General features: G+C 51.2%; 1 protein-coding gene across 1 annotated transcript in view; it reads left to right on the top strand.

The window, feature by feature from the left end:
* Window positions 1-13881, top strand: part of UBE2U (ubiquitin conjugating enzyme E2 U) — a 79965-nt gene that overhangs the window by 48535 nt on the left and 17549 nt on the right. The window contains 1 exon segment of the mRNA XM_088447810.1: window positions 9371-9459. Within this exon segment, the coding sequence (XP_088303936.1) occupies window positions 9371-9459 (89 nt within the window).

Here is a 13881-nt window from a genome sequence, read left to right as displayed (position 1 = left end):
AGTCTGGTAGGCCGGTGACTGAAGAGTGAGTGTGGTGGGGAAAGTTACATCAGGGCCAGGAGACAACCTTATCCCCCCCACCTCACCCTTTGGGGATGAAGAGGACCAAACTCCAGAGATTGATGAAGACCCACTCATCTCTCTCCCCACCCCACCTGCCGGGAATGAAGGACTATCACCACACATCCCACCCCTGGGGAATGAAGAGAACCACCCTTCAGGGAATGATGAAGACCCACTCACTTCATCCCCTAGGGAATGAAGGTGACCTACATCCCACCCCCTGGGGAATGTAGAGGACCAACCTTCAGGGAATGATAAATACCCACTCATCTCACCCCCTGGCGAATGAAGAACCACACATCCCACCCCTGGGGAATGAAGAGGACCAACCTTCAGGAAATGATGAAGACCCACTCATTTCATCCCCTAGGGAATGAAGAAGACCCTACATTCCACCACCCCCCTGGGGAATGTAGAGGACCAACCTTCAGGGAATGATAAAGAACCACACAGACCCACTCATCTCACCCCCTGGCGAATGAAGAGGGCCATCCTTCAGGGAATGATGAAGACCCACTCACTTCATCCCCTAGGGAATGAAGGGGACCTACATCCCACCCCCCGGAGAATGTAGAGGACCAACCTTCAGGGAATGATGAAGACCCACTCATCTCACCCCCTGGGGAATGAAGGACCACACATCCCACCCCTGGTGAATGAAGAGGACCAACCTTCAAGGAATGATGAAGGCCCACTCGTCTCATCCCCTAGGGAATGAAGAAGCCCCACGGGGAATGTAGAGGTTTCCTATGGAAGGCAGGATGGGCCCATTTTATTTATGGCCCGATCCCCAGGGAATATTGTCCTCTGCTGCCCATCCTAGGGCTGGGTGTCACTACAGCAGGGGGAAACACCTGGCGGGTTTCCCTACTGCAATGCCACTATTCTTGGCTGGCAAAGTATAGTGCTGGCAGTGGGAATTTTGGGGAGATCCTATGCTCCCCCCCCAGTTTTGTTGCTATCAGGTTGATCTGTTTGGGGGCACAATGTTTTTTAGGTTATTATTTATTTATTTTATGTGGCATACTGTGCCGATGGTGATCCTGCACCAGGGTGGGCATAGCTGCAACAGAAAGGCCTCCTGTGAGACCATATGCGGCTGCTTCCCCGCTACATACAACGTGTACTGTACTTGGGCTACGCCAGCCCGTCCTTCTCTCCCCTGTTCTGTCTCTCTAGTGGCGGGGGGGGGGGATATCTCTCATTCTGTATACAGACTGAGACATGCTCATTATTACTGCTCATGCGCAGCATGGAAAAGGGTATTTTCTAGTAAAAAAAAAATTGCTGCAAAACTTGTATACGCCCAACTCTATAGCGCTGTGCGAAATGCTGCCATTGGGTTGATCAGATGCCCCTACACAATCTGCTAAACAATGTTGTATTAGAAGAGAGGAGGACATGGCTCATAATCTCTGACACATATGTATCATTACTGTGTAACATTGTAATAACTCACCGCTTACTCTAAGTCAAAGGTTCCCAAACTTGGCCCTCAAAGCACCCTAAGAGTCCAGGTGTTAAGGATATCCATGCTTGACCACAGGTGACTTAATTAGTACCTCAGTCAATTTGATTTAACCACCTGTGCTCAACCATGGATATCTGTAAAACCTGAACTGTTGGGGTGCCTTGAGGACTGCATTTTGGAACCTCTGCTCTAAACCATACACACAGGACTAAGGGGGCCATTTAGCATTCTATATTTGCGGCTATATCCCCGAAAACACCAATTTTGGGGGGTTAACCGCAAATATTAAGTTTCCCCCAGATGCATGAAGGAGATACCTGCTGTGATCCCTGCATTCCTGCAGGCAGCCACCTCCCCCATAGGTTTCTATGGGGGATGCGTTGCTGCCAAATTTACCAACATCTAGAATGTGATGCATTCCGGATATTGGCCCCCGCAGCTATGGCCATCTGAAGATAGCGTTAGCCTCGGTAGCCTATGGGCTACACTGCGCATAATTAGCTGGCGGTGGGTTCCCTGGCAATGGTGGACGTGTATGTACAGTAGCCCCGGCAGCTCTACAGGCACATTGCAGGGACGGGCTCCTTTCAGAGCCTCTATCCCTGCATGTGCCGGATGATGCATTCCGGCGATAGGATTGCATCTCGCAATGCGGTCGTGGGCGGTAATGTCATGCCCAATCGCATTGCAATTGCGATAATTAATAAATGGGGGCCTAACCTGGGAGCACACAAAGCTTTGGAGCAAGGACTAAACCTGGGAGGACACAAGGCTTTGGAGCAAGGACTAAACCTGGGAGGACACAAAGCTTTGGAGCAAGGACTAAACCTGGGAGGACACGAGGCTTTGGAGCAAGGACTAAACCTGGGAGGACACAAAGCTTTGGAGCAAGGACTAAACCTGGGAGGACACAAAGCTTTGGAGCAAGGACTATACCTGGGAGGAGATGAGGCTTTGGAGCAAGGACTATACCTGGGAGGACACGAGGCTTTGGAGCAACGACTATACCTGGGAGGACACAAGGCTTTGGAGCAAGGACTATACCTGGGAGGACACGAGGCTTTGAAGCAAGGACTATACCTGGGAGGACACAAAGCTTTGGAGAAAGGACTAAACCTGGGAGGACACAAGGCTTTGGAGCAAGGACTATACCTGGGAGGACACAAAGCTTTGGAGCAAGAACTATACCTGGGAGGAGATGAGGCTTTGGAGCAAGGACTATACCTGGGAGGACACGAGGCTTTGGAGCAACGACTATACCTGGGAGGACACAAGGCTTTGGAGCAAGGACTATACCTGGGAGGACACGAGGCTTTGGAGCAAGGACTATACCTGGGAGGACACAAAGCTTTGGTGAAAGGACTAAACCTGGGAGGACACAAGGCTTTGGAGCAAGGACTATACCTGGGAGGACACAAAGCTTTGGAGCAAGAACTATACCTGGGAGGAGATGAGGCTTTGGAGCAAGGACTATACCTGGGAGGACACGAGGCTTTGGAGCAAGGATCCTCCAATGCTTGGTCATATAGGGGAGAGGTAGGCAGTCTGTTGTTTACCAGCTTTATGGAACTACAAGTCTCAGCATGCACTGACAGCCAGAGGCTGGTTCTGTGAGGGCCACAACAGCTGGTGAGCCATAGGATGTGGAAAAGTGAAAACAACTGTGCACACTGCAGGGTAGGGAGCCTTCCAGGAGATAATTTATCATCAAAGCATAGGGCAGAGAGTTTGTATAGACATTCCTTCCTTAGCCTGTGATTTATCCTCTCAGAACTTTAACTGTTTCGTCTTGTTCTCATTGTTCTAAAAGGGCCTCTCACTGAACGTTACTTTGTGTCTCTGCTGGCATTCCCATATAGGTGCAGTATAATTCAGGAACTTGTTAGACACCAGACGTCCTGGAGCTCATTTACTGAGAAAACTGACCCCGCAGCGCGTTACATTATGTCTATTAACTGAGTGTAGGGTGAAATGTCGACGTGGACATTAGGACGACAAGTAATATATCAACGATTGTAGCCTAACCCTAAACATAACACAAAAAATTTAATATCGACATTCCTGGTGTCAACATGTTAAATGTCAACATTCTGAAAGTGTCGACATTTTAACCATGTCGACATTTTTATTTATGACATTTTGCCCAAATACCTATTAATCCACCCACACATACATAGGTGTACACCCACTCTCCGTCCTTCCTGACTGATCCTGGTAAAGCACTATGGTGGTTTATTACAAAGTGCACCGAATGCGTTCCGCAAAGTGCCTTGTTTTGTCCGTAAGATCTACGCAGTGCTCTGCAAGCTGCACATTTACACTCTGATCTCAGGTACGACCTCCACAAAGGACAGTGTGGGAAAAGTATAAATTGTGCATCAAAGACTCCGACCCCTTTAGTATCAACTCAAACACTCAAATACATAATCACTTTTTTTCCTAATATACTGCAAATGCTCAGTTTAGCTTCATAAATGGCTTATGTGTGTATGTGGATATAGGGACTGTCTCTATTACATGTGGATGTTTTAGTACATTGCTCGGAGTGAACTAAGGGCCTGATTCAGAGCCGGACGCTATTTGCGCTCGCTCGTTGAAAAAAAGGGGCCGGCTATTTAAATTGAGCGCTCGCTATTTGCGGTCTGTTGACGCCTCTATGTCTGAGCGAGCGAACGACACATGCGCTCGCTATTTTGTAAAGACGCCCCCTGGCCGCTCGCATCCTACGTCATCTCCGCTATTTATTAGATTAATCGAGTACATCGAAAGGCGTCTGAACTGCTCGCAGTGCTTGTGGTTGGATTTTCCTACCGCAATCATGCGAACAGTTCAGGCTAAGAAACAACCAAGTGACGTGGTCGATGACGCTGCTTTGTTAATTATGCACACCCTTAAAACGCCCGTTTTGACCGTTTGGCACACCTGCGTTCGGATCTCCACTCCCCGTTTTCAAGCACCTTCCCCTGTTACCACCCACAAACGCCTCATCCTGTCACTCAAATTAGCAGGCACTCGCTATTTTGCGAGCGCTCGATTTCCGACCACAATGACTGGTTGGCGCATGCGCATTACGACCCATACGCATGCGCAGATGTGCGAACATCGCTCGGAGCGAACGAGCGGCTCTGAATCAGGCCCTAAGGCCAGACCTTTGCCGTCTCTGAGCAATTGCAGTCTTTTTGCATAGTGGCCATATATCACATTTCAATAATCTATCACACCCCAGACTATAATTTCATTCCTGTACTAGTCCACAAAACCAAGCATATGACAGAGACTGCTTTATTTTTCCCCACTAGGAATGTCTTCAATCCGCCCAACACCTCCCTACTGCCCGTGCAGACAGCTGTTTCTCTCTAAACGCGCCGCACATGGCTAACGGAGGAGCACTTGAAACAATGGAAGCTCCTGGCAGGTCACAATGGGCTTTTTGCGATTCGTAACTAAGGGCCGTATTCAATTAGCCGCAATAATTTTGCAGCCGTCAGCGGAATCTAGTTTCTGCCTACATCGCGTGTTTTGGCCGCGGAAACTTATCGGGCGCATCCCCGCTTATCCCCGTATTCAATTCCAAAGAACGCAAATACGCGTCCCGGCGAAAAGCAAACAGGCGAAAGGTGCTGTCAGATTTGGGGAAATCAGCCTGACACCCCTCAAAAGATAACACTAACATTGGGGATCATGGTAGATACCCCCGAATAGACCTGCTGAAGCTAGTTGGGGTACTTAAATGCTCTCATTAGCTGCTAATTAGCGTCTTTGCACAAGTGGTGAGGAATAGCATTTAGCAGTTTTTTTGGGTGGAAATAACTAGTCCCAGCAAATTTGGGGTACATGAAAATGGGTGCTAGCATGGTTAAAATTCGCAAAAGTGAGGTCTTAAAAAGTGTGAAAAACGCACCCTTAGCAAGCACCTGCAATCAAAGAAACACCTCCCCCATACATGCAGACCCCCCAAAGTCTATTTTGTTAGTTTTTAAGTTTGTACACCAACTTTGTACTTTTTCACCCCCTTTTTGCAAAGTCATTTTTTGGGGTGTTCTTTTATTTTTTTTTAGAATGTTTTTGACACAGTTATCCTTTGGGGGCCTGTCCTAAGGTTGCTGAGTGGTTTCCGCACCTTTGGGGGCCTGTCCTAAGGTTGCTGAGTGGTTTCCGCACCTTTGCACCCCAAAACCTCAATTCTGCACTTTTTTCCGCCGGGCATTCGAGGGTAAAACTTTTTCGCCTATTACATTGCATTGACTTTCCGCGTACGCGAAAAGTCTTTGCAATTGAATACAGCGAATAGTTTCCGCCTGGTGAAAAGACGCAATTGGTGATACATTTTCGGCGATCACGGCTTTTCGCACCTAATGGAATACAGCTCTAAGATGCACTTTTAGCAGGATGATGGGCCGAGCTGGTACGGCTCTTAAGTGCCAGTCAATTAGGATTTTGTGTGCTGCCGAACATCACGTTACGCACATGTTTTCCTATTATGGTATGCTGAACAGCACTAGTTTTCCTGCACAGCTCTAGGGGTTGATGACCGAGATGTGCCATTCCGGCACGTTAAATTGTAGCCAACCCAGTAGCCAACCCAGTAACTGAATTGCCCTATTAGTGTAATAAGGAACTGCTTCACTTCAACATCTTGATTACTAACACTTTAGCCCAGTGTTGGCTAACCTTGACACTCCAGCTGTTGTGGAACTATATATCCCAGCATGCCCTGCCACAGTTTTAGCATGCCCTAATAGCAAAACTGTAGCAGTGCATGCTGGGTTATGTAGTTCCATAACAGCTGGAGTGTCAAGGTTAGCCAACACTGCTTTAGGCCAAGGGTAATCAACCTTGGCCCTCCAGCTGCTGTGGAACTACACATCCCAGCATGCACTGCCACCTTTTTGATATAACAGCATGCTAAAACAATGGCAGTGCATGCTGGGATGTGTAGTTCCACAGCAGCTGGAGGGCCAAGGTTGAAGACACCTGCTTTAGGCCATTTCTTTTAAATGCTGCTATTGTTCTAGTCCCTTTTAGTGCTTAATTATTAATTGTGAGATTGTGGGGGCATAGAGGTTGTTTATTACATGTAACACTATAGCTGGATACACACTGACAGATATATTTTGGAGCGATCAATTGGGTGCCCGTCGGGCAGTGTGTACCAGCGATATGTCTGTGAACGACGTTGTTCACAGACATCGCGTCGGCTCCGCTGCACAGCCAATGGCAGATAGATCTGCAGACATATCTGTCCATCGGGCAGCCTGGCCGGTGCCTGGTCATGCAAAACGCCAGGAATCTGCATTCGCCGACGCAGACCCTGGCCTCGTCCCTCCCGGAAAACGCCTCTGTTTCATGGAACGGCGCCCAGCCATGCCCCCGCTCTGCCCCCTAAACGCCGCAGCATGTCAATCATGCTGCTCCCAGCAAGATCGCAGAACCCGTTCTGCACATGCACCGAACAGGTCGTGCGCAGACGCAGACTCTTCGACATCGAGAATGTGCTTACACGCCCATGGTTTACAAATCAATTGATTTCTGATTTTCTTACATTTTTCTTTGTCTAAAGTTTCAGCTCCGATTGCAGCAACTTGTCTTGTAGCAACTCTCAAAGGTGATTTTGGCTCCTTACTTGCACATCTCGAACACACCTGCCCAGATGATCCCAGAGGAAAACAATGGGATTGCAATCAGGACTCTGGGGTGGCCATACCATGTTCTTCAGCTCCTGCTGTCGGTGCTTTGACTGAACATATTTTTTTCAAAGACAGGAGGAATGTTTTGGGTCGTAATCTTGCTGTATTGTGAAATCACGACCAATAAGGCGTGCGCCAGAAGGGATGGCATGGCGCACCAGGATGTTGTGGTCCGTTTGGTGTCCATGATTCCTTAAACTTTTACTAAGTCACCAACTGTTCCTCCTTCAAAACATTCCCAGACCATAATGGAACCTCCTCCATGCTTGACTGTAGGCAGGAAGCATGTGCTCACCTGTCGCACGACGAACGAACTTGCGCCTCTTGGACCCAAACACCTCAAACTTCGATTCGTCTGTGAAAAGAACCTTCTTTCACTGACTAGTCGTCCTGTGCTTTTTTGCCCACAATACCCTCTTCTTTGATTTATGAGCCTAAGCAATGGGTTTCGGGCTGCAACACATTCCTTCAAACGGTATGCAGTCGGGATGCCGACGGTCTAAATGCCAACCGTCGGCATCCCGACTGTCTAATCCCGGCAAGGGTGTAATGACAGTCGTCGAAATCCCGACGCCTGTCAATTTACCTATGCTGGGAGCCCGACGCCCGGCATCCCGATCGAAGGTTAACCTGGGCGCGGACAATCGTAAGGGGGGGAGGGTTAGGTTAGGGGCTCCTGGGGGGGACTTAGGGATAGGCACCCCCGCGGGAGGGTTAGGTTAAGCACTACCCCCACCCGGGAGACTTAGGTTTAGGCTACGGGAAAGGGGGGGCTAGGTTTAGACACTTAGAGGGGGTTAGGGTTAGGCACTTGGGGGGGAGGTTAGGGTTAGGCACCCTTAACCCTAAGTTTATATTTACCTTAGCATATCGATTCCCCTTCAAACCACAGGCTACAAGGCTGCGTTTGACGGTCGCGATTGACAGGCTTTCCTCCCTCGTTTCCGTCAGAGCAGCACGGGTCTGACAAGCTGAGTGGAATCTGTCCCATATTCCCTGCATTTCTCAAAGTGACTATGGCAGACCGCTTTTTCGATTGATAACTTCTTCCTGGAAGCCATTTACGAGACCACGACACACATTCTCACAAGTGTTCACAGTATAATACAAAACGGGCACCAGAATTCTTCCACTGTGTTGATGAAACAGTTTCAAATCCGCATTGGGCATGTATCTGATATCACTGCGATCACCTCATGACCTTGCCGGTGTAATTTGTTTATTTTCAGGGATCAGATATTATCTGGCTGTTAGCATACCTCCCAACTTCTTTACCTCGGGAAGAGGGACCGTTGCGCACGGAAATAGGGGACGTGACCTCGCAGTTAGGAGGTCACTCACGTGGGAAGGCCGCACCCACAAGTCACAGCAGGTGACCTAATTTCTGTGCAAAACACTCACATCAAGGGCCTCATTCAGAGGCGGTCGGAGGATGCAAGCGGTCACTCAGAAACTGGGCGGCCGCTTGCATCCTGACCGCCCGCCTCTGTTTCGGTCGTTAGGTTTACACCCACAGCTCTAACGACCGCTAGGGTCATTGACCATCGCGCCCATCGGGGCTTACGACGAGACCCTAGGGTAGGGTCTCAGTTGTCGTAAGCCCCGGAGAGCTTCTGGCTCTGTCAGAGCCGGAAGCTCTCCACTGACATCACTAGTGATGTCAGTGGGGCCTCCCCCAAACGGCAGGCGTTCCCACGGGAACGCCCCCGTTTGGGCTGCCACCCCCCCGGCCCGCCTTCCAAATGGGGCGAGCTGTCAATCAACATCGACAGCTCGCCCCCTTTGGATCGAGACCCGCTGCGACCGGCGCTGTCGGTCGTAGCGGGTCTCACGCATGCGCACGACTGCGCCGTCGTGCGCATGCTCTGTGGGGGGCCATCGACCCGGTCCGAGCGCATCGGCGCTAACGACCGGGTCTGAATGACCCCCCAAGTCCCTAAGGAGGCGCAGAATATTTGTGTGAACATGGGCGCGAAATGAGTGTGACTGCGGAAAATGCTGCAGGCGCTAACCACGACACGCTTGCGTCTGGACTGTGCAGGCTGCAGATGTACTTTGGGGAAGCCGTGTTCTATATATTCAGGACATGTAACAAAAGGGAGATAAGGTGATCCTTCTGCGCCTGATACGTGGCTGCTTGTTTTCACAGGAGGATAAAGTCTGTCTCCTTTGAAGATTATCACAGAAACTGGAGCAACATTGCTACATCAACATCTGCACAAGACCTCAAACCTAAGCGTAAGATAACTGAGATACGTCATGGGAAGCTGTAATCGCAGCATATAATAACAGTGGTCAGGCTGCCCTGTAGTAGTGAAGGCGACAGAGATATAGAAAGAAACTTGTCAAATTGGGTATCCAAATGAAGGTCGATAAAGAATAGGTCGACACCAAATGGCCGACATGCACTAGGTCATCAGGGTTGAAAGGTCGACAGGCTCAAATGGTCAACACACCAATGGTCAACACAAAAAATGTGTTTATTTTTTATTTTTAAGGTTAGGGTTAGGCACTTAGGGGAGTATTAGACTGCTGGAGGGGACGGTTAGGGTTAGGCACTTAGGGGAGGATTAGGCTGCTGGAGGGGACAGTTAGGGTTAAGCACTTAGGGGAGGATTAGGGTTAGGCTGCTGGAGGGGACAGTTAGGGTTAGGCACTTAGGGGAGGATAAGGCATAGGCTGCTGGAGGGGACAAGTAGGGTTAGGCACTTAGGGGAGGATTAGGGTTAGGCTGCTGGAGAGGACAGTTAGGGTTAGGCACTTAGGGGAGGATTAGGGTTAGGCTGCTGGAGGGGATTGTTAGGGTTAGGCACTTAGGGGAGGATTAGGGTTAGGCTGCTGGAGGGGACGGTTAGGGTTAGGCACTTAGGGGAGGATTAGACTGCTGGAGTGGACGGTTAGGGTTAGGCACTTAGGGGAGGATTAGGCTGCTGGAGGGGACAGTTAGGGTTAAGCACTTAGGGGAGGAATAGGGTTAGGCTGCTGGAGGGGACAGTTAGGGTTAGGCACTTAGGGGAGGATAAGGGATAGGCTGCTGGAGGGGACAAGTAGGGTTAGGCACTTAGGGGAGGATTAGGGTTAGGCTGCTGGAGGGGACAGTTAGGGTTAGGCACTTAGGGGAGGATTAGGCTGCTGGAGGGGATTGTTAGGGTTAGGCACTTAGGGGAGGATAAGGGATAGGCTGCTGGAGGGGACAGTTAGGGTTAGGCACTTAGGGGAGGATTAGACTGCTGGAGGGGACGGTTAGGGTTAGGCACTTAGGGGAGGATTAGGCTGCTGGAGGGGACAGTTAGGGTTAGGCACTTAGGGGAGGATTAGGCTTCTGGAGGGGACGGTTAGGGTTAGGCACTTAGGGGAGGATTAGACTGCTGGAGGGGACGGTTAGGGTTAGGCACTTAGGGGAGGCTTAGGGTTAGGCTGCTGGAGGGGACAGTTAGGGTTAGGCACTTAGGGGAGGATTAGGCTGCTGGAGGGGACAGGTAGGGTTAGGCACTAGGGGGAGGATTAGTCTGCTGGAGGGGACAGTTAGGGATAGGCACTTAGGGGAGGATTAGACTGCTGGAGGGGACGGTTAGGGTTAGGCACTTAGGGGAGCATTAGGCTGCTGGAGGGAACAGTTAGGGTTAGGCACTTAGGGGAGGATTAGACTGCTGGAAGGGACGGTTAGGGTTAGGCACTTAGGGGAGGCTTAGGGTTAGGCTGCTGGATGGGACGGTTAGGGTTAGGCACTTAGTGTAGGATTAGACTGCTGGAGTGGACGGTTAGGGTTAGGCACTTAGGGGAGGATTAGGCTGCTGGAGGGGACAGTTAGGGTTAAGCACTTAGGGGAGGAATAGGGTTAGGCTGCTGGAGGGGACAGTTAGGGTTAGGCACTTAGGGGAGGATAAGGGATAGGCTGCTGGAGGGGACAAGTAGGGTTAGGCACTTAGGGGAGGATTAGGGTTAGGCTGCTGGAGGGGACAGTTAGGGTTAGGCACTTAGGGGAGGATTAGGCTGCTGGAGGGGATTGTTAGGGTTAGGCACTTAGGGGAGGATAAGGGATAGGCTGCTGGAGGGGACAGTTAGGGTTAGGCACTTAGGGGAGGATTAGACTGCTGGAGGGGACGGTTAGGGTTAGGCACTTAGGGGAGGATTAGGCTGCTGGAGGGGACAGTTAGGGTTAGGCACTTAGGGGAGGATTAGGCTTCTGGAGGGGACGGTTAGGGTTAGGCACTTAGGGGAGGATTAGACTGCTGGAGGGGACGGTTAGGGTTAGGCACTTAGGGGAGGCTTAGGGTTAGGCTGCTGGAGGGGACAGTTAGGGTTAGGCACTTAGGGGAGGATTAGGCTGCTGGAGGGGACAGGTAGGGTTAGGCACTAGGGGGAGGATTAGTCTGCTGGAGGGGACAGTTAGGGATAGGCACTTAGGGGAGGATTAGACTGCTGGAGGGGACGGTTAGGGTTAGGCACTTAGGGGAGCATTAGGCTGCTGGAGGGAACAGTTAGGGTTAGGCACTTAGGGGAGGATTAGACTGCTGGAAGGGACGGTTAGGGTTAGGCACTTAGGGGAGGCTTAGGGTTAGGCTGCTGGATGGGACGGTTAGGGTTAGGCACTTAGTGTAGGATTAGACTGCTGGAGGGGACGGTTAGGGTTAGGCACTTAGGGGAGGATTAGGCTGCTGGAGGGGATGGTTAGGGTTAGGCACTTAGGGGAGGATTAGGCTGCTGGAGGGGACAGTTAGGGATAGGCACTAGGGGGAGGATTATGGTTAGGCTGCTAGAGGGGATAGCTAGGGTTAGTCACTTAGGGGAGGATTAGGCTGCTGGAGGGGACAGTTAGGGTTAGGCACTTAAGGGAGGATTAGGCTGCTGGAGGGGACAGTTAGGGTTAGGCACTTAGGGGAGGCTTAGGGTTAGGCTGCTGGAGGGGACAGTTAGGGTTAGGCACTTACGGGAGGATTAGGCTGCTGGAGGGGACAATTAGGGTTAGGCACTTAGGGGAGGATTAGGGTTAGGCTGCTGGAGGGGACAGTTAGGGTTAGTCACTTAGGGGAGGATTAGGGTTAGGCTGCTGGAGGGGACAGTTAGGGTTAGGCACTTAGGGGAGGATTAGATTGCTGGAGGGGACGGTTAGGGTTAGGCACTTAGGGTTAGGCTGCTGGAAGGGACGGTTAGGGTTAGGCACTAGGGGGAGGATTAGACTGCTGGAGGGGACGGTTAGACACTTAGGGGAGGATTAGGCTGCTGGAGGGGACGGTTAGGGTTAGGCACTTAGGGGAGGATTAGGCTGCTGGAGGGGACAGTTAGGGTTAGGCACTAGGGGGAGGATTAGGGTTAGGCTGCTGGAGGGGACAGTTAGGGTTAGGCACTTAGGGGAGGATTAGGGTTAGGCTGCTGGAGGGGACAGTTAGGGTTAGGCACTTAGGGGAGGATTAGGCTGCTGGAGGGGACAATTAGGGTTAGGCACTAGGGTTAGGATTAGGCTGCTGGAGGGGACGGTTAGGGTTAGGCACTTAGGGGAGGATTAGGCTGCTGGAGGGGACGATTAGGGTTAGGCACTAGGGGGAGGATTAGACTGCTGGAGGGGACGGTTAGGGTTAGACACTTAGGGGAGGATTAGGCTGCTGGAGGGGACGGTTAGGGTTAGGCACTTAGGGGAGGATTAGGCTGCTGGAGGGGACAGTTAGGGTTAGGCACTAGGGGGAGGATTAGGGTTAGGCTGCTGGAGGGGACAGTTAGGCACTAGGGGGAGGATTAGGGTTAGGCTGCTGGAGGGGACAGTTAGGGTTAGGCACTTAGGGGAGGATTAGGCTGCTGGAGGGGACAATTAGGGTTAGGCACTAGGGTTAGGATTAGGCTGCTGGAGGGGACGGTTAGGGTTAGGCACTTAGGGGAGGATTAGACTGCTGGAGGGGACAGTTAGGGTTAGGCACTAGGGGGAGGATTAGGGTTAGGCTGCTGTAGGGGACAGTTAGGGTTAGGCACTTAGGGGAGGATTAGGGTTAGGCTGCTGGAGGGGACGTTAGGGTTAGGCACTTAGGGGAGGATTAGACAGCTGGAGGGGACAGTTAGTGTTAGGCACTAGGGGGAGGATTAGGGTTAGGCTGCTGGAGGGGACAGTTAGGGTTAGGCACTTAGGGGAGGATTAGGGTTAGGCTGCTGGAGGGGACAGTTAGGGATAGGCACTTAGGGGAGGGTTAGGCACTTAGGGGAGGATTAGGCTGCCGGAGGGGATAGTTAGGGTTAGGCTGCTGGAGGGGACAGTTAGGGTTAGGCACTTAGGGGACGATTAGGGTTAGGCTGCTGGAGGGGACTGTTAGGGTTAGGCACTTAGGGGAGGATTAGGCTGCTGGATGGGACGGTTAGGGTTAGGCACTTAGGGGCGGATTAGGGTTAGGCTGCTGGAGGGGACGGTTAGGGTTAGGCACTTAGGGGAGGATTAGACTGCTGGAGGGGACAGTGAGGGTTTGGCTGCTGGAGGGGACAGTCAGGGTAAGGCACTTAGGGGAGGATTAGGCTGCTGGAGGGGACAGTCAGGATTAGGCACTAGGGGGAGGATTAGGCTGTTGGAGGGGACAGTCAGGATTAGGCACTAGAGGGAGGTTGGGGTTAAGCACTAGGGCGAGGGTTAGAATTAGGGTTAAAATATATATAAAAAATGTGTTGACCATATGTGTTGAC

This window comes from Taudactylus pleione, unplaced genomic scaffold (genome assembly GCF_031769625.1).
Source record: "Taudactylus pleione unplaced genomic scaffold, aTauple2 ptg000442l, whole genome shotgun sequence".
Lineage (NCBI taxonomy): Eukaryota > Metazoa > Chordata > Amphibia > Anura > Myobatrachidae > Taudactylus > Taudactylus pleione.
The sequence above is the reverse complement of the archived record's forward strand: the minus strand, read 5'-3'. Positions and strand labels throughout refer to the sequence as shown.